Below are 25,518 nucleotides of genomic sequence, written 5' to 3' on the forward strand. Positions count from 1 at the left end.
TCCTCCACTTCACTGCCGGGGCCCAGCAGAGGGAGCACTGAGAACACAGGTGAGACAGTCTCCCTGCTCTCCACTCTGGAACCTGACAGGACAGCAACCCCCAGGAGGAGCAATTGCGGGAAAAGCCCATGGCCCTACAGTCCTGGGCTGGAGCATGCTCTGTGCAGACAGACTCTTCAGAGAATAACACTTGCAGCCTCTAACAAACCTCTACGGAGCAAGTGCAAAGTGCAGTTTGCATTGGTGTGTAACTTGGCCGTATGTGGGTGGAGTTTCGCAGGGACAGCAAAAGGCATGTCTCTGACACAAGGGAGAGAAACATTTCCCCCTCCCCTGCCAAATTTCTAAAGCACAGGGGCTACAGCCACAAAGGGATTTAGGCACCTAACTGCCAGTTTAGGCACCTAAGTCCAAACTTTAGAGCCTCAAAACCCCTGCTCAGCTGCTGCCAAAGCCTGTAGGCCCCTGAATCCTCTGGGTGCCTCTGTTTCTCCTGGTAGTTTCCTAGGCACCTAAATCCCTGTGGGTGGGTGTGCACACAGCCGTCCAAGGCCTGACACCTGGCACCCGGCCAATGCCTAAACCCAGTGGGATTCACAAACTAGACAGTACCCACCTATCTCACCTGCGGTGCCATATCTGAGGCCAAGCTAAGAAGCTGCCTTAGATCATATGTACTGGATTGGGTCCCATGCAAAGAGGTGGCATTGCTCTTCCCACATAGGCCTAGGGTGATCAGATGTCCCTATTTTATAGAGATAGTCCTGATATTTGGGGGCTTTTTTTCCTATAGGCGCCTATTACCCCCCACCCCCGTCCCGATTTTTCACACTTGCTGTCCGGTCACCCTATATAGGCCAGGGGTTTAAGCTCCAATGATTAGTTAAGTATTTTATACAAGGTGGAATAGCTTCAGCACGAGTGTGACCTACCCTCTGTCGTCCAGTGGCTAGGAAGTAGGAGATTTGGGTTCAGATCAGACAGACTCTGTATCTCTCACATCCTGGGTGAGGGCCCTACTGGCCAGGGAATACAGAAGGTGGTGGTGTCAACGCCCCTTCTCCCCCTAATTTCCCCCCCCCCGCCCAAGCAGGAGCTGATCCAGCGTAGGTGCCTAACTCCAGGAGAGAGTCACAGCAGAGAATCCCGAGCACAGACAGACACCTAAATCCGAGTCAGAGGGAGACACCTACGTGGCTGGGATAGGCAGCTCCCACTCAGCCTGCTGGCTTTTGTGGATCCCAGCCATAGGCACCTAACTTTCCCCTTGCGCTGTATAGGGAGCCTGAATGCCCAGCTTGAGGCTGTGGATTCTGCTGGACAGCCAGGAACCTAAAAGCTGGGCTCAGCAGTGCAGCGCCTAAGTCCCTTTTGTGGGTCTTGCCAGCAAAGTGGTTGCAAGAATTCTTGAGCATGAGCAAAACAACCTCTTTCTTCCTAGCTTCATTCTTGGAAATGGCTGAACTGTTTCTACTGAAACTTACCAAACTATTCAGTCTGAAGCTGATACCTGGCCTGGGAAACTTCACCCTGAATTCCAGGCTAAGTTATAAGCAACTGAAAACAGGGTCTTATAATGGAAAGTGTCACACAACCTTAATAACAAGTGGTGCTATAAGAATGAATGATCCAGAGCCAGAGCACAAGAGCTTATCCCTGTCTCTTCACACAAGAACAGGGAGGTGTTCCATGAAATTTAAGGAAATACTTTTTCACATTAGGCACGATTAGACTGTAGGGCTTACTGCCACAGGCTTTTATTGAGGCCACGAAATTAACAAGATTCCCCACACAAAAAATATAAAAATCTGGCATTCTACTAGTTAATTCTAACAATAGTTTTGACAGGGATAGAACACCTCAAGCTCTAGGCTGAGCCAATCTCTAATGAGTAGGCACTTGCCCATTAAAAAACAAACAACTGACCTTGACTGTTTCTGTGTCTGGACAACTCCAATATGGGTGAACCTTAAATTCTCTCACTCCGCCGGTGGCAAGGCCCCCAAAGGGGAGAGGAAGGTGGGAAAATATTTTGTTGGTCACGATGCAGTCTCAGCATGAAATATCTCTGAAGGATTTCGTTCCACAGGGGCCTGCGGCTCTGTGGATTCCCACTGGGCCTGATTCCCTACTGCACAGCACCCCAGCTGCAGCATGAAGCTGAGAACATGTTCCAATGCGTGCCTCAGACAGCCTTTGAGACTCACCTGGAAAGCCTGGCCTGGCGCGAAAGGCAGGGTGGAGAGTTGCCTCTCCTCTGAGCCCCACGTGCCGTGCGTTTGGGTGTTCCGAACCAGCGCCCTCTCCCTCAGCCGCGGGTTGATGTGCAGGGCGATGTTGCCAGTCATGCTGTTTTTCAGATTGACGTGAAAGCTATGAGGTGGGAGAAAGGGCTTGTTCAGAGGTTTTCCTGACAAGGGCGCAGGGAGAAATGTACCCAGGATGGTGCACACTGGAGAGTGGGACAGACCCGTGTCCTGTAGCCAGGGCCACCGTCAACACCCCCGCCCCCACCCCTCCGGGCACTGGAGCCCACACAACTTTGACCAGGGGTTCCTATGCCCAGCTCCTGGCAATTCCTATCCCAGCCCGGACTTTCTCATCTGCCTTCAGCATCTTGTGACCAGACCACTCTGCTTGTGGAGAAGGAATCTTAGGAAGGGTGATTGCATCCAGCTGGGCCTGGTGCTTAGCGTTTGCATCACAAATGAAGACAAAGGGTTTTGTTTGTCACGGGCTGAGTGCAGCAACCCCCCGTTCCCCCTCCACCCCCCATTTCTAAAGCATTGTTGTTTGGTGAGTCTCCTGCCCACCCCACCCCATCCCAGGCTGTAACCTATCAGCTGTGTTTGGTGGGTGCAAACCAGCCCATGCACATCAGCCCAAGGCCCCCACGTTCCCCTCCAGGCTGCATCAGAAACCCACCTGTTTGCATGGAAAGGCACGTTCCCCACAATGGTGATCTTGCGGGCCCGGGAGATAGTCCCTGGGATGGCCACTTGGAATGGGACAACCTGAAAAGAGAGTCCAAAATCTTACAGGCCACAGTCCTTCCCCACGGCACCAGGGGAGGCTGTCATAACCCCAGATTGGGGTTAAAGGCTGACAGGCCTGGGGTAAGGGATGGCGTGACTCTGGGGGAGGGGGCACCTCCATTCCTGCCAGGCCTTGGAAGGCCAGCGCCGCTGGAGTGGGGGTTGTCACTGGCTCTGTTGGTCAAGGATTGGTGGTGTCCCGACCAGTGGCTCAGCTAGGTGCAGCCCCCACACCGCTGCCCTGGGGCAGAGGGCTGAGCAAGGAGCTGCCCCCACCCTGCGGCTGAGCTCCTGCTCCTGCCTTACGTATGGAACAGATGCCTCAGTCCATATGTGCTTGCCTAGGCCAGTTCCCCTGGTGCCACTTCTGTGCAGGCCAGGCCAGGCCAGCAGCACTCACTGGGCAGCACAGTGGCAACTGAGATGGGGACTGAGGCTCTGGACTAAGGCAGGAGCGATTCGGGTGGGGCGGCTTTTGCTCAGATAAGCCAGAAAATCCTGCCCCTGCCCCGGCTCTCACTAGTTCCGTCTGGCTGTTTGGCTGGGTACTCACAGGGTTGATCATGGTCATAGGAGTGTTGTGCTGAGGAGAGAAGACACGAAGGCAGTCAGAACAGTCCCTCAGACAAACCTACCTGGTCTGTGTTTCCTCCTACCTCTCTGCAGGGTGCAGGGAATGCCGTGCGGGCTTCCCCTTAATATAAAGCCCTCAGAGCCCTTTTCTCCCCAGAAGGGAGTCAGTGGCTGCTGCTCAGGACTCATGAGCACCCCTACAATAACAAACCAGCACTCTTGTCCTGAGCAGCCCGGCCATTCCTGCTGCCAGTGGGCATGGGAGTTGGGGGAGGCAGACCAGTGACCCACGAGGACCACTTCAGGCAGCTGAGAATGCCAGCTGCCCTCTCCATGGAGCTGGCCACAGCTGGCTCCCAGAATGTGCTCTCAGTAGCATTCAGCTTGTGAACTTTACAGTCGGGCACACTTCTCTCCTGTGCGCTCTGCATCCAGCCTGCACGCTAGGTCATCTCCTGAGCACAGCTTCCCCCGGGGCGGGCCCTGAACTCACCTCTGACAGGAGCTCCCCCAGCCTCTTTAGTCTTTGACTAAGAACAACCCATAAAACCTGCCACCAATAATGCCTTGAAGGAGCCCGAAAGCAAGGAAACAAATAGCCATTTATAGGCACATTTGTGAGAGATCAAATGCAATGGAGAAGATGGATAAAAAAGAAACCCTTGGAGAGCCCAGCGTCTCCTGCTCCCCAGGGACTGCAACTGCCCCCAGATCTGCTGGGAATCATGGTGCCTCCAGGACAGGGGCATCCCGGGCAGCCAACACACACTTCCCCCTGCCAGTGTGTGCCCCACCTCTGCCAGAGCAGGGCCATCTCTGCGGATAAGAGAGGCGTTCAGCATCTGTGGCCCATCTGAGTCTTTGACCCTCTGTCGAGGGACAGTGGTGACAGGGCACCTGCCACCAGGAACTGAACTGAGACCCATCAAACTCATTGCCCTGCTGGGAGCTTTGGGAGGAGATGCTCTTCTTTCAAGAGGTTTGGAATGGAGCGAGATGCCGGACCGTGGGTTTGGCACGGACAATAAAAGGGAAAGAGAAGACCTGAAAGTCAAGGGGAGATGGAACGGATTCAATGGTATCTTGCTTTTGTTACTTGTAAAAGAGGCTCAGGACACCCCTCGGCTGTGGTAGAACCCCAGTGCCACTAGTGGCAATCTGTCTTCTGCCAGAGGAATGACGGACAGTGCAGCCTTCCAGCCACTTACTAACCAGAACATTATTTCCCCTGCCCCAGTTAGCTTCAATGTGCAACCTCTTAAAAATCCCATTCTTCTCCCCTCCATGGAATTCTCCCTTTCACACACTGGCAGAGTGGGCAGACTGGCTACACTGCAGATGGAGGTGTAATTTCCAGCTTGGATAGATGCACACAGGCTAACTGTGCTCACGTTAGCATGCTAAAAATAGCGAGGTAGCTGCAGCAGTGCGGGGGGTCAGCATGAGCTCACTACCCAAGTACAATCTTATCTGAGACCCTGGGCTACCCCATGACACCACCTGTGCCACCGTGGCTACACTGCTGTTTTTAGCCTGCGTAGGGCTACCCAAACCAGAAAGTACACCACCAGCGGCAGTGTAGGTGTCCCCTGAGACACACATTTGCTGGATTTGCTCCAGCCAGGCATTGCTTCCCCCAGACCCTCACTGAGAATGAGGGGGCATTGCTGGGTCTTTGGATAGCTGGCTCCCCCTAAGAGAACTCACTGCCCTCCCACTGACTTTCAAACTCCCCTGGAGAGAGCTGCTCTCCGTGTTTCACTAGAGAGCAGGGAATGAGGTTGCCGCCACGCTGCATTGGGCTGTGCCCCATACCGAGGCAGCTGACACCTGTCCTGGGAAGTTCTTCACTTTCTTCCTCTGCAAAGACAGAAGACAGATTTCACAATTCAGTCTCTCAGGCTCTTCAGCTGGTTATTTTATTCCCACGCTCACCTTTACCTGCGTGTGGGCCCTGCTCCATGAACACACTCGGGAGAACCTGGGACCCTTATTCGTTCAGCTGTCTCTGCAGCCGTGAGGCTGATGCTTCCAGCTGTTTCTTCTCCAGAACCAAATTTCCATCTTTAATTTCTGAGATCCCACCACTCTTGATTTTGACCCAATAGCGTCAGAGGTTCTCAGCACCTCTCAGTTTGTGTTTCTTTGCTCTTTCACAATGCTTCTTATCTTACTCCGAGCATACTGCCTCCTGCACATCCATCCCCTGAGTAACAACTGGGGCTAGATCGAAGGACATTTCCTTATCTTTCTTTTCCCTTCATTGCTTTATCCTGTTCTGCTCCACCCACTGTTTTTCCTGGGTTGGATTCTCTAGTCTGTGCTATGCAGGAGATCAGACTAGATAATACTCCTAATGGTCCCTTATGGCCTTAACAATTTGTGAAACTTTGAATCGTCCCAACTTTGCTCTGTCTTCCCTTCAGCTGTCCTCCCTCAGGGCTGAAATGGAATTCAGCCTAACCAGAATTTGATACAGGTTAAGCAAAATGTTCTTGGAAACCAAGAACTGGCCCAGATCTTTACACAAATAATGAACCATCCTGGAGGCTCCATTAATGAATGTTCCCCTATGGACCGTGTCCCTAGTGTCACCTAAATCACTCCCTGCCTCATTCTCTTTGATATGTCTGGATGTATATAGCAGCTTATCATCTTGGATTGGACTGTTGAGCCATCTAGTCTGACATCCTGCCCCTAGCCAGGGGCCAGTACATGTTGCTACAGAGCAAGGCAAAAATCCTCAGCTATGCACTTAGCCAAGTATAAAATGCTCCACATGGACCTTCCTGATGCCTTCACATAATCAGATCAACTTTGGCTCTGAAACATGAGATGTACTTATCCCCAGCAGATGCAGTCAACATTGTTAGTAGAAGAAGGCAATAATGTCTAATGGTTAAAGCAGGGCTGGGCGGGGTAGAGGCATAGCACGCAGAAGTAGCTAGCTCCAGAAATGGCTCACATGTGAAATCCATGTAGCAGGCGGCGCCGTTTGAACCAATGGGGCTCCAGCCAAATGGAACCCAGAGCAATGTAGTACAGAAAGGAGACCAGACAGGCCATTTCTGAAATGACCAGTGCACTATGGGATATGACTGGGAGGACTGAAGGAATATAGGTAATGCAAGAGGGCACTTAATAGAAAAATAACTAGTGAGTTAGGTGAAACTAGTTATCATTAGCTGTGCCGTTGTCAGGCAAATTCAAGTTGTTTTTGTGAGGTTAAAGAGGGTTGCTTTTGTGTTAGTTTAAACCACACAAAAATAGTTTAAGCTGGCTAAACCCACTAGAACTAAAACCTGCTAGTGAAGGCAGGGGGCTGGACTCAATGACCCTTCAGGGTCCCTTCCAGTTCTATGAGATAGGTATAGCTCCATATATTATATTAAGGCTTGTAACTGCTACAAGAGGATGTGTCTGAGATAAGTGGAACATTGACTGATGTAAGCAAGTGCAGCTAGCAAGTAGGCACAGAACATAAAGGGGGGATTTAGACAAGTTTTAGCATAGCCGCTGACTTCCTCTCTATCCGGGGGGTGCTCGCCCCCTGCCTCAGGCCCTCCCCCACTCCACCCCTTCCCCAAAGCCTCTATCCCCGCCTCATCTCTTCCCGCTCCCACTCCACCCCTGCCCTGCCTCTTCCCACCCCCTCCTCCAAGCGCGCCTCATCCCCGCTCCACCCCCTCCCTTCCAGCGCCTCCTGCACGCTGCCTGTTCCATGGAGTGCAGGAGGCGCTGGAAGGGAAGGGGAGGAGTTGATTAGCGGGGCCACTGGCAGATGGGAGGTGCTGAGGGGGAGCGGGTAGCTGGCTGCTGGTGGGTGCTAAGCACCCACTAAATTTTTTCCGTGGGTGCTCCAGCCGTGGAGCACCAATGGAGTCAGCACCTGTGAGTTTTAGCTTAGAAGACCTGTCGGACACCCAAGACCATGGGATATCCGGATGATGTGGTGGTCCTCCTTCTAGCTCTACTGGAAGTAACAGGCCATTGTTTATTGTATTAAGGAAGCATCATTGTATTTGGGGTTTCCAGTTACACTGAGTACAGGGTACAGGAAATATTTGCATTGGGAGATAGTTATTTTTGCTGAATTGCCAACTCATAGTCTGAGTCTTAAAACCAAAAATTAGATCCAAACATTTCAAGAAGGAACATGAGCAATGACCATATCTCTCCTGCATGGGATGGATGCACCCTGCCACTCAACCAATGGCACTAACACCAAGAGACACTTATCTGATTACACATCAGAGCAACTTGTATAGTCAGAGAAACATCACTTGGGGTACACTGGTGAGGGGGCAAGAAGTGATTTTCCCAACAGGACACACCCTCTCTGCTGTAGACAGAGCCTAACTAACCAGAACAGCTCAGGCTGGGTCTACGCTACGGATCTTACAGCTGCACCGCTGCACTGCTGTAAGGTCTCCTGTGTAGTGGCTCTATGCAGGTGAGAGAGAGCTCTCCTGCTGGCACTTCTGTCAGTGAAACTTTTGTGGGTCGGGGCAGAGGTGAAAGGAAGCCAGTCCGGTCCGGTCCAGCGTACCAGTAAGAAAGTGGCTGCCAGAACACAGCTGACTGTACTGGCAGGGCTGCTGATGGTGGGGAGGGCTCTGGGGCCCAGCCATTTAAAAGGGTCTGGGTCTCCCAGCAGCGGCTGGGAGCCTCAGGCCCTTTAAATCACCACCAGAGCCCTGGAGCTCCTGGCCACCGCTACCCCGGGGCTCCAGCAGCAATTTAAAGGGCCTGGGGCTCCCGGCTGCCACTGCTGCTACTGCTACCACACCAGCGGCTGGAGCCCTGGGCCCTTTAAATTGCCGCTGGAGCCCCAGGCGGTGTGGGCCGGATAGTGCTGAAGGGCTGGCTGATGGAGTCTAGTCCCAGCCCCGCCCCTTCTGCCTGAGGCCCCGCCCCTTCTGGGGGCCCAGAGCTGCCCCCCCATCTTGCCCCGGACCCCAGCCACCCTGAAATAATGGTAAGACCTTTAAGTTGCTTTCACCCCTGGTCAGGTGTGTGTGTTTTTTCACACCCCTGACCCACAAAATTTTTACTGACAAAAGTGCTAGTGTAGCCTGAGCCTTAGTATCCTCAACAGACACCACAAACTTGCTAGCAGCTTCTTCGTCCAGCCATTGACTTGTTGATTTACCCAGAACAAGAACCGAAGTGGGCAAGAGCTCCAGGACGCTTATGGAAACAGCATATTTGAAGCGTATGCTAGAGAATATTTGCAAAAGCAAATTCTGGATTTGCATTTACAAGTGATCACAACACAACCCTAATTCTAGGGGTTACATTCATCCAGCCAGGGAATAGAAACAAGAGCATGTGACTGATGCATCCTGAATACCGAATGAAACAAACAGCTCACAGATGAGCTGCAGGCCAAGGATTACTCAGTGAATCATTTCATAAATTAGAGAAAAAAAATCTCACGAGGATCATACACAAATAGGGACAAAATTCAGTGAATCAAATCACATTCAGCCCAGCATGTATCCAGTGTGCTGACACATTAACTGAAGGAGCAAGCATGTCGAATGTTTAAGTTGCATCCTTTTTCCAAAGTACTCATAAGCCATTGGAAGCTAGGGTCTACACTGGGGTGGGGGTGGGGTCGACCTAAGGTATGCAACTTCAGCTAAGCGAAAAGCGTAGCTGAAGTCGGCGTATTTTAGGTAGATTTACCTAGCCGTGAGGACGGCGGCGAGTCGACCGCTGCCGCTCCCCCGTCGACTCCGCTTCCATCTCTCGCCCTGGTGGAGTTCCGGAGTCAACGGCAGAGCGATTGGGGATCAATTTTATTGCATCTACACTAGATGCGATAAATCTATCCCCGATAGATCGATCCAGCGGGTAGTGTAGACATACCCGGAGTTATGTGTATGTCAACCAAAGCAGAGGCACCAAGTATTAAACAGTCTGATCAAAACCCCTTTCTTCTCTCAAACGCTCCACTTTCATTCTCTTGGCTCTAATGCAGCCAATAGTTCACTCATGTTCCAGGCATCACAGCGACAGGTCCTGTGTTTCTAATGGGAAAAACAAGTGACTCCTCTCTGATCCCCCTCAGCCTTCCTTACTCATCAGCCGGATGCACCAAAGGACACGTGTTCAATGCCTCTTCCCTTCGCTGGGCATTTTAGCCTCTCTCTCCTCTTTGAGGAGCAGCCGATCACTGTGACTGTGACAGCTTCTCTCTCACATGACTAGGTGCAAATCCCAACAAGACTTTGCCCCTCAGTCAGATCAAAGCAGTGGCGTAGCCAGATTCTAAGAGCAGGGGGAGCAAACATAAAAAAGGCACCCCCCCTTGGCTCCTCCTCTGGCTGCTCTGCGCCCCCACCCCCGCCCTCATGGAGTTCACTCCGCGCTGGCCTCCCCTCTGCGCTGCTATGGTGCTGAGCACCCACCTGGCTGGGCCCCCAGGTGGGGAGTGAGGTAACACCCCCACGTGCCTCGGGCTGGGCCGGGCCCAGCCGCGGTGGGAGCTGTGTCCCTTTAAGAGTGGGGCTGGGCTGAGCCGAGCCGGCGGGGGGTGGCTCCGCTCCCCGCTGCAGGCTGATGCCAGAGCCTGGGCTGAGAGCCGGGCTCGTCTCCTGCACCAGCTCCGGGCGGGGCTTTGCTGCAGCTCCCCCAGTGCCCCCGGGCCGGGCCGCCCCATGGTAGAGGCGGGTTGCATGAGGCAGGGCAGGACCCGGTGGGGCCGAGCTGAACAGGTCCGGCAGGGCGGTGCAGGGGCTGCTGGAGGGCGAAGCTCGGGAGGGGTGGCACGGCCTCAACCCCCTGGGGCTGCCTGCCTCGCGGAGGAGGCAGAGGGGCGCAAGCCGCAGCAGGACCCCAGCCCCCGGGGGAGGGGATCTGGGGCCAGCCCAGGGAGGCAGGAGCAGCCCCGGGGGTGCTGGGCGCGTGCAGGGCAGAGCCCCGGGAGAGCCCCAGCCCCACGGCGGGCAGTGCTGCAGAGGAGGAGCCCGCAGCCGCTCCATGCTGCTCCCGGTACCAGCCCCGCTGCTGCAGTTGCTAGCGCCGCTGCTTTCCGCTTCCTGTGACCGGCGCCACCCCGCACCACGGCAGGTACCAGCCCCTGCCCCCCCTTGGCTGCAGGAGTTCAGCGCTGGTAACCCTGGAAAATGTGCTGAGGAGAAGCAGCTGTTTCCCCTGCACCCCACTAGCTACGCTACTGGAAAGGTCCATCCAGCCCAGTATCCTGTCTACTGACAGTGGCCAATGTCAGGTGCCCCAGAGGGAGTGAACCTAACAGGCAATGATCAAGTGATCTCTCTCCTGCCATCCATCTCCATCCTCTGACAAACAGAGGCTAGGGACACCATTCCTTACCCATTCTGGCTAATAGCCATTAACGGACTTAACCTCCATGAATTTATCCAGTTCTCTTTTAAACGCTGTTATAGTCCTAGCCTTCATAACCTCCTCAGGTAAGGAGTTCCACAAGTTGACTGTGCGCTGCGTGAAGAAGAACTTCCTTTTATTTGTTTTAAACCTGCTGTCTATTAATTTCATTTGGTGCCCCCTAGTTCTTGTATTATGAGAATAAGTAAATAACTTTTCCTTATCCACTTTCTCCACATCACTCATAATTTTATATACCTCTATCATATCCCCCCTTAGTCTCCTCTTTTCCAAGCTGAAAAGTCCTAGCCTCTTTAATCTCTCCTCATATGGGAACCTCTCCAAACCCCTAATCATTTTAGTTGCCCTTCTCTGAACCTTTTTTAATACCAGTAGATCTTTTTTGAGAAGAGGAGACCACATCTGTACGCAGTATTCAAGATATGGGCGTACCATGGATTTATATAAGGCAATAAGATACTCTCCGTCTTATTTTCTATTCCCTTTTCTATTCCTAACATCCTGTTTGCATTTTTGAATGCCGCTGCACTCTGCGTGGACATCTTCAGAGAACTATCCACGATGACACCAATATCTTTTTCCTGATTCATTGTAGCTAAATTAGCCCCCATCATATTGTATGTATAGTTGAGGTTATTTTTTTACTTTACATTTATCTACATTAAATTTCATTTGCCATTTTGTTGCCCAATCACTTAGTTTTGTGAGATTTTTTTGAAGTTCTTCACAGTCTGCTTTGGTCTTAACTATCTTGAGCAGTTTAGTATCATCTGCAAACTTTGCCACTTCACTTTTTACCCCTTTCTCCAGATCATTTATGAATAAGTTGAATAGGATTGGTCCTAGGACTGACCCTTGGGGAACACCACTAGTTACCTCTCTCCATTCTGAGAATTTACCATTTATTCCTACCCTTTGTTTCCTGACTTTTAACCAGTTCTCAATCCATGAAAGGACCTTCCCTCTTATCCCATGACAGCTTAATTTATGTAAGAGCCTTTGGTGAGGGACCTTGTCAAAGGCTTTCTGGAAATCTAAGTACACTATGTCCACTGGATCCCCCTTGTCTACATGTTCCTTGTCCCTTCAAAGAACTCTAATAGATTACTAAGACACAATTTCCCTTTACAGAAACCACGTTGACTTTTGCCCAACAATTTATGTTCTACTATGTGTCTGACAATTTTATTCTTTACTATTGTTTAAACTAATTTGCTCGATACTGATGTTAGACTTATCGGTCAGTAATTACCGGGATCACCTCTAGAGCCCTTTTTAAATATTGGCGTAACATTAGCTATCTTCCAGTCATTGGGTACAGAAGCCAATTTAAAGGACAGGTTACAAACCATAGTTAATAGTTCTGCAACTTCACATTTGAGTTCTTTCAGAACTCTTGGGTGAATGCCATCTGGTCCCGGTGACTTGTTACTGTTAATCTTATCAATTAATTCCAAAATCTTCTCTAGTGACACCTCAATCTGTGACAATTCCTCAGATTTGTCACCTACAAAAGCTGGCTCAGGTTTGGGAATCTCCCTAACATCCTCAGCCATGAAGACTAAAGCAAAGAATCCATTTAGTTTCTCCGCAATAACTTTGTCCTCTTTAAGCTCTCCTTTTTCTATCTTGATCATCCAGGGGCCTCACTGGTTGTTTAGCAGGCTTCCTGCTTCTGATGTACTTAAAAAACATTTTGTTATTATCTTTTGAGTTTTTGGCTAGCTGTTCTTCAAACTCCTCTTTGGCTTTTCTTATTACATTTTTACACTTAATTTGGCAGTGTTTATGTTCCTTTCTATGTACCTCACTAGGATTTGACTTCCACTTTTTAAAAGATGCCTTTTTATCTCTCACTGCTTCTTTTACATGGTTGTTAAGCCATGGTGGCTCTTTTTTAGTTCTTTTACTGTGTTTTTTTAATTTGGGGTATATATTTAAGTTGGGCCTCTATTATGGTGTCTTTGAAAAGTGTCCATGCAGCTTGCAGGGATTTCACTTTAGTCACTGTACCTTTTAATTTCTGTTTAGCTAACCCCCAGCTCCTACTGAAATGATACATCTAAAATTACACAAATTGTAAGTAATAGCAAGGAAATGCGTTAGGTTATCTTTTATTTTAGCTTGTGAATTTTCCCTATGCTAAGAGGGAAGTTTATTCCTGTTTTTGTAACTTTGAAGTTGAGCCTAGAGGGGAATCCTCTGTGTTTTAAATCTTTTTATTACCCTGTAAAATTACCTTCCATCCTGATTTTATAGAGGTGCATCTTTTACTTTTTTCTTTGTATTAAAGTTCTTTTAAGAACCGGATTGGTTTTTAGTGTCCTGAAAACCCAAGGGTCTGGTCTGTGCTCACTTTGTTAATCTATTGGTTGGTATATTATTCTCAAGCCTCCCCAGGAAAGGGGGTGAAGGGGCTTGGGGGGATATTTTGGGGAAATAGGAACTCCAAGTGGTCCTTTTCCTGAATCACTTGGTGGTGGCAGCAATACCATCCAAGGACAAGGGAAGGATTTGTGCCTTGGGAAGTTTTTAACCTAAGCTGGTAGAAATAAGCTTAGGGGGGTCTTTCATGCAGGGCCCCACATCTGTACCCCAGAGTTCAGAGTGGGGAGGGAACTCTGACAACTTTAGCATGCCAGAGACAGATTATTTTCCCTCATGGAAGGCAGGCTGGTTTCATGCCATTGATCATAGATATCCAAATCCCAGGTAGAACTGTTCTCTCCTTGTTCATCTGTTTCTATTTCTTCACAAGGCAGATCCACAACTCTACAGGGTCTGCTACAGAATTGTGACATACAAGGAATATTAGCGCCTCAGTCATTCTGCCTTGTACAAGGAGGAGGCTCACAGCTCTGCAGTTCCTTTGCTTCTGTCTGAAGTACAGCAGCCCTAAAACTCCCAGCCACCAGGACCCAGATAGGAACATACCTGTAGGAATACAGGGACTGCCATGCCACAGCAGACCTAGTGGCAATCTAGTCTGTATCCATACACTACCAGTTAGTGGTTAGCTTATGCCCCAAAGCAGGAGGGTTTATGTCTCATATTTTTTATTCTCTCTAACACAATGTTGGGGTGAAATTCTGGTTCCATTTAAACCAATGGGATTTTTGCCACAGACTTCAATCCAACCAGAATTTAATCCTGAATGGTCTCATCATCCATATAAATGTCCCATCTTTTTCTAAGTGTCCTGTGAGATCATATGGCAATGAGTTCCACAAGTCAAATTTTTGTATAAAAAGTATTATGAGATACGTCTGACAAAGTCTTAAGAGTGAAGAAGACTAAAAGAACGTGACTGCATTAACTGTATAATTTTTATGCCCTCAGTCAGCTGAAATGAAACATCGAGTTTGTGTGGGACACAAGGAAATGTGGGACTAAGCTCAGCGGCATATAACAGTAGGCAGGTGCAAACGAGTGGAAGAAGAGAGAGTTCCATGTTGGCAGCTAACCAACCTCAGAAGCAGCCGCTCTTTATATGGTTACAGTGCCTGTAAATCCTGGTCAGTGTCTCTGCTCTTTCACACAGGCCCCTCTGATAGCTCCGTCTGCTCCCAGTGATTTGCTGAACTCGGATTTCACAAATTGCTCCCTAGTTTAAAGCTGCGTGCCCTCTCCGTCTGCACATTCTGCAAGCCCATGACTGCTCGCGCCACAGGCCACCAGCTACTGCACCACCCAGGGCATTGAGAGTCTTCAGATCTGGGATTTGGAGCCATGCAGGCTTCTCTTCATGGCCCTCTCCACACAGGAGTCCTTGAAGCATAGTGTGTGTACCCCATGCCTCTGCAGCCTCACCTGGCACTTCTGTATAAATATGCCAGGCATTATGTTACCCACTGGGTCTCCCTCCCTATCCTGCCCCCTCCCATCCCAGGGTCTTGTCAAAGTCTCTGTATGATCAATGTGTTTCATCTGTAGCAAAATACTCACACTGGGAGCTGGAGCTCCGAAGACTGGCTGGGCAAACACATTGGAGATCTGCAAGGACAGAGAGGCCAGGTAAGCGCAGCACCCGTGATCTGAGCTTCAGCAGCTAAAACTCCCCTGCCTGCATGACGTCATCAGAGTTAAACAGCCCCTTCGCTTCGTGACAAAGCAGAAGCTGAACCTCTCGCCCCACCAAGGCCCAGACGTGGGACAAAGCCCCAAAATGAGGGGCCGAGACAAACGATTCCTGCAGAGACCTGGACCTTCAGGTGTCTTCCCCTTCAGAAAGGATGTTGAGAAGCGAGGTCTTGGGGTGTCACTCCGGTGAGCTGTGTGGCTGCCCCATTCCGATAGGGTGCAGGGGTCTCAGCCACAAGATGCTTCCCATCCAGGTGACTGGGGCATTTGTAGAGCACCCAAAAGTGTGCTTAGTTCAGGTATAAAGCAGGGCTCTGCCCTAAGGAGCCTGAAGCCTACACAGAGGCAGTGCCACGGGAGGAGGAAGACAAAACACTCCTCGCTTACTTTTCTGGCTTCTTTGGTCTCGTAGCCCTTGCCCAGGAGAGGAAGTCGTCTCAGCCCGACAGGACTCGGGCAGTGGGAGGCAAACCCTGTTTGAATGTCTCATACGCAGGGGGACAGTTGGACCCAGTCCACTGCTCCCATGCTGATGCAGCAGGGGGACATGTCGGGTACTGTGCAGGCGACCATGGCCAGAGACAACCATTTTGGCCCCTGATGTCTCCTAGAGCTTTTCCAGCTCACTTTTCTAGGATGGTCTGAGCATCTGCTCTTCAGATACACATTCCCTCCTAAGTTAGCAGAACATGGGAATGGAAGCGCTGTACTTACACTGCTGGAGTGAATTCTATATGCAGAGGCTGCCTGCCCTTGCGGCTCGTAAACCCAAAGAAATACATTAAGGTAAACCATAGAATCATAGAAGATTAGGGTTAGAACAGACCTCAGGAGGTCATCGAGTCCAACCCCCTTCTCAAAGCAGGACCAACCCCAACTAAATCATCCCAGCCAGGGCTTTGTCAAGCCGAGCCTTAAAAACCTCTAAGGATGGAGATTCCACCACCTCCCTAGGTAACCCATTCCAGTGCTTCACCACCCTCCTAGCGAAATAGTGTTTCCTAATATCCAACCTAGACCTTCCCCACTGCAACTTGAGACCATTGCTCCTTGTTCTGTCATCTGCCACCACTGAGAACAGCCGAGCTCCATCCTCTTTGGAACCCCCCTTCAGGCAGTTGAAGGCTGCTATCAAATCCCCCCTCACTCTTTTCTTCTGCAGACTGAATAAGCCCAGTTCCCTCAGCCTTTTCTCATAAGTCTCATAAACCCGGGACAGCTGAGAGGTCTGTTAACCCAACGTCCCTTGCCACTGGGCTTCCGGCCTGAGCAGTGGAACTGGTGCTAACAAGGCCGGAGCAGATACTCACACTGGGGCTTGTGAAGTTGATGCAGTTCACAGTCACGTCCCCTTTGATCTCCAGGATCTGGACAGTATGAAGGGGAAGGCGGTGTCTGTACTCCAGGAAGTGCTGACCATTCACAGAGACCTAGAGAAAGAGCAGAGGGAGGGATGGGTGAGGGCTGTGCTAGGAGGAGTGAGAAGATGAGGGTATCTGCAGTGGGGGGGAGCCTTTACTCTAGTTAAGATCACGTCAGGGCTGCAATATCGCCAACCCCAGTGTTCACAAATTATGAATCACATCCCATCAAATCATGAGATTGTCTTCAATATAAAGAATTATGGATTCTGTCTATTTGCCTTCTGGGTTTCCGGTCTTTCAGGATCACATTTTCAAACTTTTCTCCACAGCCCTGGGAGCTGAAAATTTGCTTTTTTTTTTTTTTAATGAAAGCTGAGCATCTGATGTAACCACATGACTCCAGGAGCAGGGGCTTTAAGAAAAACACCCAATATTGCAAGAATATGGGACTTCCCTGCTCTCACTTGCTCACAGCTTCCTGAAAATGTCGCCTCTGGGGCTGAAACCTCCTCGGCTGCACTCAGCCCAAGGGGGAATGTTTTGGTAAGTTTCAGAAAAGTCTATTCAATTACTTTTAGTTTGGCTGAAAAAATGTCCAGCACCATAAAAGCTGAACTCTCCTGTCCACTGGTATCTGGGCCTGTCAGAGGAGGAGCCTCCGAGTGACTGCAGTCTCTGCATGGAAGTTAACCAGGTTCTGTGTATCCCTGTTTGACATGAGCAGAAACATTCATTGCCGACACTGAGCCAGATTCTGTTGCCAGTGACACCAGGGCAATCTGAGGTGACTCCACTGACTCAGAGCTTGACTCTGCTTTCCGCCACCTCCGTGTAAACTGGAAGTAACGCCAAGGAGGCTACAGAGATTACACTAGTGCAAAAGGAGAATGGGGCCATGGATTTAGGTTTTGTCTACACAAGGAAATTGTACCAATTGAACTACAGTGGTTTAGAAACTGATTTAGATCAACCAGTGCAATCCCCAGTGTCAGTTCAAGAGTGCGTTGTCATGCTGGTCCTGATTCCACAGTTCAGCCTGAATTGCATTTTGCACTTAAATCAGGGATTCAACCTCTTTGTTTTATATGAAAAATACAGCACGTCCTCCGCAAATGGACAGCACTCACTCACTGGGCACTGAATGGATTGTCTGAAGATTTACAAATACATCCATAATGAGTTTATGAGTTAACATTAATTAAAAACTGGATCCTTTAAGAAATTTAGCACCCAGTGTCAGTCTTTTCTTTGCCCAGAATGATCTCGATAACCTCCCGGATAGATGAAACTTCAAACTTTCCATATAGTTAACATTACTAGGCCTCTTGCACACAGGTTATATTTGAAGAAATTATGTTATTTCACTAAGTGATTAATAATTTTTTTTATTTCATTGTTACGGTTATATAAGCTGCAAACAGGCTCAGATCAACAACTCGGGTAACTCAGGTAGGGCCATTATGACATCAGCAGTAATTCAATCTATCCCCATGCTTCCTCTACAGCTAATTTGCCTACAACAATTCTGTTGGCACATGTCCCATGAGTTCTCATGGGTAGATTACTGGGCCCAGCTGTCACAGGTTCTCCTTTATGAAGGCTCTGGGCTGCTCTTAGCTTGGGAATCAGTGTGTGAAAGGCTCCCCATGGTGCTGCTGCCTCAGCTCCACTGTGCACTGAGGCCTGGTCTGCACTTAACGTTTAGCTGGACATAGCTTCGGACCTCATGGGTGTGCAAAAGCCATCCCACAAGCACCGGAGCCCCAGTGCCACCCACCCGTCCCAGCAGAAGCCGCGGTGTAGCAGGGGGAGCCCCAGCACCCAGCCCCCCGCTGTGGCGCTGGAACTGGAGGAGCTCTCATTCCCCGCTGCACCCTGTGGCCGTGGCATGGAGACAGAGCTTCTCCAGGAGTGTCCCCCCTGGCCCTGCCTGCTGCCCCTGGGCAATTTAAAAGGGCTCCCCCCACCCCCACCAGCACAATGAGGCTAATGAGGCTTCCTGCCCACCTGCCCACTCTACTTCCGGAAGCGGCTGACACATCCCTGGGAGCAGGGGGCGGGGGCATGTCTCTGTGTGCTGCCCCTGCCCCGAGCTGCAGCCAATGGGAGTTGCAGGGGCAGTGCCTAGGAGCTGCTGCCACGGGGGGGGCAGGTCGCTTCCAGGAGCTGCCCGAGGTAAGCGCTGCACCCCACACCCTCTCCCCCAAGCCAAACCCCAGCCCAGCCCCCACACCCATTGCACCCAAACTCCCTCCCAGAGCCCACCCCCTGCACTCCCTCCTGCACCTCAAACCCCTGCCCCAGCCCAGACCCTGCACCCAAACTCCCTCCCAGAGCTCAACCCCTGCACCTCCTCCTGTACCCTAACCCCCTGCCCCAGCCCGCATCCATACCCTAACTCCCTCCCAGAGCCTGCCCCCTGTGCCCCCTCCTGCACCCCAACCCCATGCCCCAGCCCAGATCCGGGACCCTAACTCCCTCCCACAGCCTACTCCCCACACCCTCTCCTGCACCCCAACTCCTGGCCCCAGCCCAAGCCCCAACGCAAACTCCCAGAGCCTTAGGCACCACCAAACCTGCCTCCCCTGCATATACTGGCACCCCAGAAGCACAGACTGGTCTGTACTGACCTTCCCTCAAGGCCACGGACTGGTACTTGCTGATGTGTCCTGTCCCAGCCAGGGGACCAGCTTCCCCTCCATCACCCCTGTGAAGCTAGTGTCCCTTGATGGGCCGTGGTGCAGTGCCGTGCAGCTGCCAGCCGCAGAGTATCCACCCCGGCTGCCCTCCTGCGAGGGCCGTGTGCTCACCTGATAGCAGTGGCCCCTGACGTTGATGATTACTTCGAAGTAGATGCCTGGCTGGAAGGGCATGTGGTAGGTCCTTTCCTCCGCCCCCCAGCAGCCGTTCTGCTCGGTGTTGCACACAACCACCGGGAGGCCCTCGTTGAAACGCGGATTAAAGTGGAAGGCGATGTCCCCGTTCCCGCACCGCAGGTTCACCCCAAAACTGAAACAGAATGAGATGGTGTGACCTGGGCTGCCTGTGCCAAGAGGGGGGGATGACACTACACCCCATATTCTTCACAATGATATTAGTCTGATATGATATAATAATAATAATAATAATAATGTATTTTATGCAAGATAATCACAGAATATCAGGGTTGGAAGGGACCTCAGGAGATCATCTAGTCCAACTCCCTGGTTAAAGCAGGACTAATTCCCAGACAGATTTTTACCCCAGTTCCCTAAATAGCCCCCTGCAGGATTGAACTCATAGCCCTAGGTATAGCAGGCTAATGCTCAAACCACTGAGCTATCCCTCCCCCAAGGCACAGAAGATGTCATTGAAAAGGTTATGATTTGCTGAATATGATTATCCTATTTGTGCATGTATCACTTTTGTATCTGAAGTGATGAATATTGACTGGGTATCTGTATTTCAAATGTAGTTACACCTGGGTAACTCCCACTAGACAAGATGCTTTCAGTGGAGATAGTGGGTGGGAAAGGGTGTAGTCAGGACAAGGAGACATTAGGGGAAAACACTAGGCCTTAGGGGAAGCTTTTCTGCCACCTGGGGAGCCTTCCTGAGAACTACAGACAGCCTCAGTGTAATAGCTGCTATGACTTTACAAGGACATGTGATGAGACCACATGTCCCTAGACTCCATCTTGGAATGTCAGTGTTTTTCCATAGACTGGCCTGGGAACCAAGCTTTGGGAACAAAGGATTCCCTCCATATGCAAAAGCTATATAAGGCAGGGAGTGACATCATCAGGTGTTCTTCACTCCCCACCCAAGAAGACTCCTGGAAACACTTGAGGAACAAAGGCTGAACTAGGGGAAGTGCTGGACCCAGGCTAATGGGATTTTTAGCCTGTGAATGAAACACCTGGGGATTCCAAGCTGTAAGCGAGTACAACTTTCCCCTTAAGAATCTGCAGCCTGCTGGTATCATCTCTTAGGGTGAGCATCTGCTAATTCATATCCAATCTATTTAGTATATTAAGTTTAGTTTGCTTTTTTATTTATTTATTCATGTATTTATTGGCTAGATAATCTGCTTTGATCTGTTTGCTATCACTTAAAATCTATCTTTTGTAGTTAATACATTTATTTTTGCTTTATCTAAACCAGTGTGTGTAAATCATAACTCAGGGGCAAAAGGCTTTTGCATATTTCTCTCCGCAGTGAGGAAGGGGGTGAATTTTATGAGTTCCCTGTGCAGCACAAGATGATATAATTTGGGGTTTATACTCCGGGGGGTGCCTAAGGAGCTGGGAGTAGCTTTCCCATGCAGGGGCTGGTCAGAGAGCCTGCATGTAACTGCAGCTGGGTGTGTCCCTACCTGTGTGTATGATGGTGAAAGTGAAGGTTGGAAGGCTTTGTAGTGCCATGTAAAAGGGAGCCCAGGCTGGTGGGTCGGGGTCTCAGTGGTACCCCAGTTCCGGGTGGCACCCTGGGGGGAACCCGTCACAGGGCGAATGGGGGCTAACTGTGCCAGAAGGGGAGAATAGGCACTGACTGTGCTAGGGTGGCAGGGGAGCTGCCCCTGGCAGGGAGGGAGCATGGGGGCTTCCTATGCCAGGGGGCGGGGCCAGGTGTGGGGATATGAGGGCTGCTGTTGACAAGGAGCGAGCATGGGGGCTGTCCTGCGCAAAGGGTAGGGGACAGGGGAGCTGCCCACCATTGTGGGGGACGGGACCATGGTGGGACACAGGGAGCATGGAGCTGTGGGGGTGGGGTAGAGAAGGGGCCATGTGGGGCAGGTCGGCTTGGGGTAGGGCTATGGGGGTAGGGCAGAGGGACAATGGGGGCAATGGAAGGGGCCTTTCTTCAAGGAAGTGTGCAGAAGAAAATGTCACAGGGGCAGCCCCTGCCTTGTCGGGGGAGCAACTGAGGGTGTGGATGGCACCACATTGTGGAGGGGGCAGGGTGGATGGGGCTGTAGGAGAGGCACTGCCTCAGGTGAGGCGAGGGAGGAAGGATGGGAGTCATGGGGCAGCCCTGCCCAGGGGGGAGGGGGCATGGAGCCCATGGGGGCAGCCCTGTCTCGATGGGGGAAGGGGGCATGGGGCTCATGGGGGGGCAAAGGAGGGCTAGCGTGTGTGTGTGTGCACGCGCATAGTAAATTTTATCAATGTTTAATTCCCATCACTATTAAAAAAAATACTTCCTTATTTCTAGCCTGGATTTGTCTCGCTTCACCTTGCAGCCACTGCACCTTGTTCTGCCTTTGTGAAATTAAAGAGACTTTTGCCATCTATGCACCGTGATCAAATCACCTGTTTGCTTTCTCTGAGAGAAACTAAATAAACTGAGCTCCTTTAGTCCTGCCCTGTGCGGCAGCTTGTCCTTGGATTGTTCTTGTCACTCTTTTCTGAACCTTCCCTTTCTGTCAACATTGGCACGGGTGAGAGGGATACCGGAAACGGTGCCTCGTTCTGGTTGCCACATGGTAAAGAGGATGGTGTAAATTGGAGAAAGTGCAGAAAAGAGAGACAAAAATGATTTAATGGCTGGAGAAAATGCCTGGCAAGAAGAGACTTAAGCAGCTCGATCTGTCTGATCACAAAGGATCAAAAGGTGACTTGGTGACAGTGCACAGGTGTAACCCCCACCTCTCCTGGGTGTGGTGTTCTGTCACATCTAGTGGCACCGAGAACACTTAGCGAGAGAGAGATTAATGAGTTTACTCTGCAGCCTTAGCTAACAGCCAGTGGACTTTTGGCTCATGCAATGGAGGCTCATGCATTAAACTACAGAGGGCCCCGGTTCAGTCCTGCCCGCCGACAACCAGGGTCTGTTGGCGTTGCACAAGCACCTTCACAACAAGAAAATACTGGCTACTAGAGGGCTCTTTGACCTAGTGGAGAAAGGCTGAACAAGAACCAGTGGATGGAAGCTGAATCCAGACTAATGTAAAATTAGAAATTACAGTCAAATGGCTGAATAACCATCGGCACAAACTCCCGGGAAGTGATGGATTCTCATCTCTTGATGTCTTCAGACCATGACTGGCTGCCTTTCAGGAAGGTGCTTTAGCAAATGCAAATGATTGGGCTCAATGCAGGGGTAACTGGGTGAAATGCGATGGCCTGTACTACACATGAGGTCAGACTAGATGATGTAATGGTCCCTTCTGGCCTTAAAGTCCTGAAACTGTGAGTCAACCTGTTTGAAGTGTGAATACCAAGCTGGTCCTGATACCCAGTGAGGTATAGAGATGATAGCACCTCCTTACTTCCTCTTCCCCTGTTCGTACCTTCAAGGAACACCTTCACCCTCTCAGCCGCAGCATTGCTCTGGAAGCTGGGTTTCACAGTGACCCATAGTCCTTTGCAGAGAGCTGGGGCAGTGGGAGCAGAAACCATGGTGGAGGAGTGAGAGCTGAGGAGTTTGTTGAGAGGCAGGTGATTCAGGGGAGGCGGTTTAGCATGGGGAATAGAGTCATGCCTTGTGCAGCTAAGCAGGAGGGAAAGGAGCCAGGAAGAGAGAGGAGATTGGGGAGAGAGAGGGGCCAGTGGAGGGGATGAGCCATAACAGCAGCCAGGAGGAGCCTGGTGGAGAAGCCGTGCTGGTGGAGGATGACAGTAAGGACAGCTCAGAGTTAGTGGGGCGGTGGAGGAGGTGAGGGGGACTTGGTGAGTGAGGAGGGAGGGGTAGTGGAGAGCCGTTTTGTGCTGATAGCACAGGGGCATGGTTGAGCTGCGTCCAGATGGAGTGCTGGTGGGGGAAGTGGGTGAGACGCGGCACAGGATGGGGAAAATAGCACCAACCTTTTCACGAAGGTTTGGACTATTCCTTGGATTAACACCATCTTCCCTTCATTCAGGCCTCCAAATATGGGTCCAGAAAAGGGGACACTCTGGAAGAAACCACTCACAGTTTTAAGGGCAGCAGAGGAATCGTACACTAGTCCCATGCCCCCAGCTGCACAAGCCCTGCACTGGCCTGTGGGGGTTAGTAATTTTCACAGGGCCCTACTGCAGGCGTTCTGCTGTGTCTCTCAGTATCGGGCCATTGTAGCTGGGGAGCTTCTCTCTGTTGGGGCCTTGACTGGGTGACGAGATCATAGAATCATAGAATATCAGCGTTGGAAGGGACCTCAGGAGGTCATCTAGTCCAACCCCCTGCTCAAAGCAGGACCAACACCAACTAAATCATCTCAGCCAGGGCTTTGTCAAGCCTGACCTTAAAAACCTCTAAGGATGGAGATTCCACCACCTCCTTGGGTAACCCATTCCAGTGCTTCACCACTCTCCTAGTGAAACAGTGTTTCCTAATATCCAACCTAGACCTCCCCCACTGCAATTTGAGACCATTGCTCCTTGTTCTGTCATCTGCCACCACTGAGAACAGCCGAGCTCCATCCTCTTTGGAACCCCCTTCAGGTAGTTGAAGGCTGCTATCAAATTCCCCCTCACTCTTCACTTCTGCAGACTAAACAAGCCCAGTTCCCTCAGCCGCTCCTTGTAAGTCATGTGCCCGAGACTCCTAATCATTTTCGTTGCCCTCCGCTGGACTGTCTCCAATTTGTCCACATCCCTTCTGTAGTGGGGGGGACCAAAACTGGACACAATACTCCAGATGTGGCCTCCTCAGTGCCAAATAGAGGGAAATACTCACTTCCCTCGATCTGCTAGCAGTGCTCCTACTAATACAGCCCAATATGCCTTTAGCTTTCTTGGCAACAAGGGCACACTGCTGACTCATATCCAGCTTCTCATCCACTGTAATCCCCAGGTCCTTTTCTGCAGAACTGCTGCTTAACCAGTTGGTCCCCAGCCTGTAGCAGTGCATGGGATTCTTCCTTCCTAAGTGCAGGACTCTGCACCTGTCCTTGTTGAATATCATCAGATTTCTTTTGGCCCAATCCTTCAATTTGGTTAGGCCACTCTGGACTCTATTCCTGCCCTCCAGTGTATCTACCTCTCCCCCAAGCTTAGTGTCACCTGCGAACTTGCTGAGGGTGCAATCCATCCCATCATTCAGATCATTCAAAACTGGCCCCAGGACCGATCCCTGGGGCACTCCGCTCGATACCGGCTGCCAACTAGACATTGAGCCATTGATCACTACCCCCTGAGCCCGACAATATAGCTAGCTTTCTATGCACCTGATAGAAATATGTCCCAATGTTATCTGGACCATCCTGATATTATGTCCAGATAATATGTCCAGAAATATGTCCCGATATTATCTGGACCATCCCGATATTATCTGGACCATCCCGATATTAGGGGCTTTGTCTTATATAGGGCCCTATTTCCCACCCCCGGTCCTATTCCCCCTCCCACATCCATCCCGATTTTTCACACTTGCTATCTGGTCACTCTAGCCCTGACAGATGTCTCCTGCAGAGAAGGCAGTGTGCATCTCCAGGTGTTCAGTTCCCGCCTAGCCTCACTCACCGGGTTCAGAATAGGCTGCTGGAAAGCCATGCTGATCTTGCCCAAAGCCGCTGCTTGTGGTAGCCCTAGGCGTCTCCCTATAACTCTTTAAGTTTCGTTTTCCCGAGCTGCAGGCACAGAATGTGGGCGGGTTGTCTCTCTCCTGCCACCAGCGTGCGTTGATTAACCCATTAAGGTATGGTTCCCTATGGCAGGGACGCTGGCATTGCCGTCCCAGAGCCGCAGTCGGTGCCGATGATGTGAGGAGCTGGCAAGGAAGGGGAAGTAACATACACCTGCCGTGGGGTGAGAGTGCAGGAGCACTCCCTGCTTCGTGTCTCTGCCACCAGTTCCCCTTACAAGTGCAGCTGTTGTTAGTTTCCCGCAGGCTCTCAGCCATTTACTCGGCTGCTTTTGAGCTGGGTAAGAGACTTTTCCCTTTTAAAGACACCAGTGTCTCTTATGCCTGTGGAATCCAGACCTGGCCAGCTAACCCTGACCCACGGACACCGCTCTGCGCTCTCTGGCCGGCCTGACTCCAGTGCGCAGGCACATGGCAGTGGTGTCTTGACACAACCCTGGCAGTAGCCTGGGGACCTTAGGGCCTGCTCACCCGGACAGGGCTTGTTTGGGGAATGAGATTGGAAGGAGGGAAAGGGTTAATGCCTTTGGTCTGGCCTGCCTCTTCCTTTA

At 51.0% G+C, this 25,518-nt stretch overlaps 1 protein-coding gene across 1 annotated transcript in view; it reads right to left on the reverse strand.

Moving 5' to 3' along the window:
* The window catches only part of LOC120388114 (galectin-4-like), a 31,657-nt gene extending 6,745 nt beyond the window's left edge, over positions 1-24,912 (reverse strand). The window contains exons 1-9 of the mRNA XM_039509713.1: positions 24,847-24,912; positions 23,212-23,300; positions 19,237-19,435; positions 16,373-16,492; positions 14,928-14,975; positions 5,424-5,468; positions 3,589-3,618; positions 2,926-3,014; positions 2,208-2,373 (exon numbers count right to left, since the gene is read on the reverse strand). Of these exons, the coding sequence (XP_039365647.1) occupies positions 2,208-2,373; positions 2,926-3,014; positions 3,589-3,618; positions 5,424-5,468; positions 14,928-14,975; positions 16,373-16,492; positions 19,237-19,435; positions 23,212-23,300; positions 24,847-24,876 (816 nt within the window). The 5' untranslated portion in view covers positions 24,877-24,912. The remainder of the gene's footprint in view (positions 1-2,207; positions 2,374-2,925; positions 3,015-3,588; positions 3,619-5,423; positions 5,469-14,927; positions 14,976-16,372; positions 16,493-19,236; positions 19,436-23,211; positions 23,301-24,846) is intronic.
* Positions 24,913-25,518: the final 606 nt, after the last annotated feature.

The sequence above is a fragment of the Mauremys reevesii genome, linkage group 22 (genome assembly GCF_016161935.1).
Source record: "Mauremys reevesii isolate NIE-2019 linkage group 22, ASM1616193v1, whole genome shotgun sequence".
NCBI lineage: Eukaryota > Metazoa > Chordata > Testudines > Geoemydidae > Mauremys > Mauremys reevesii.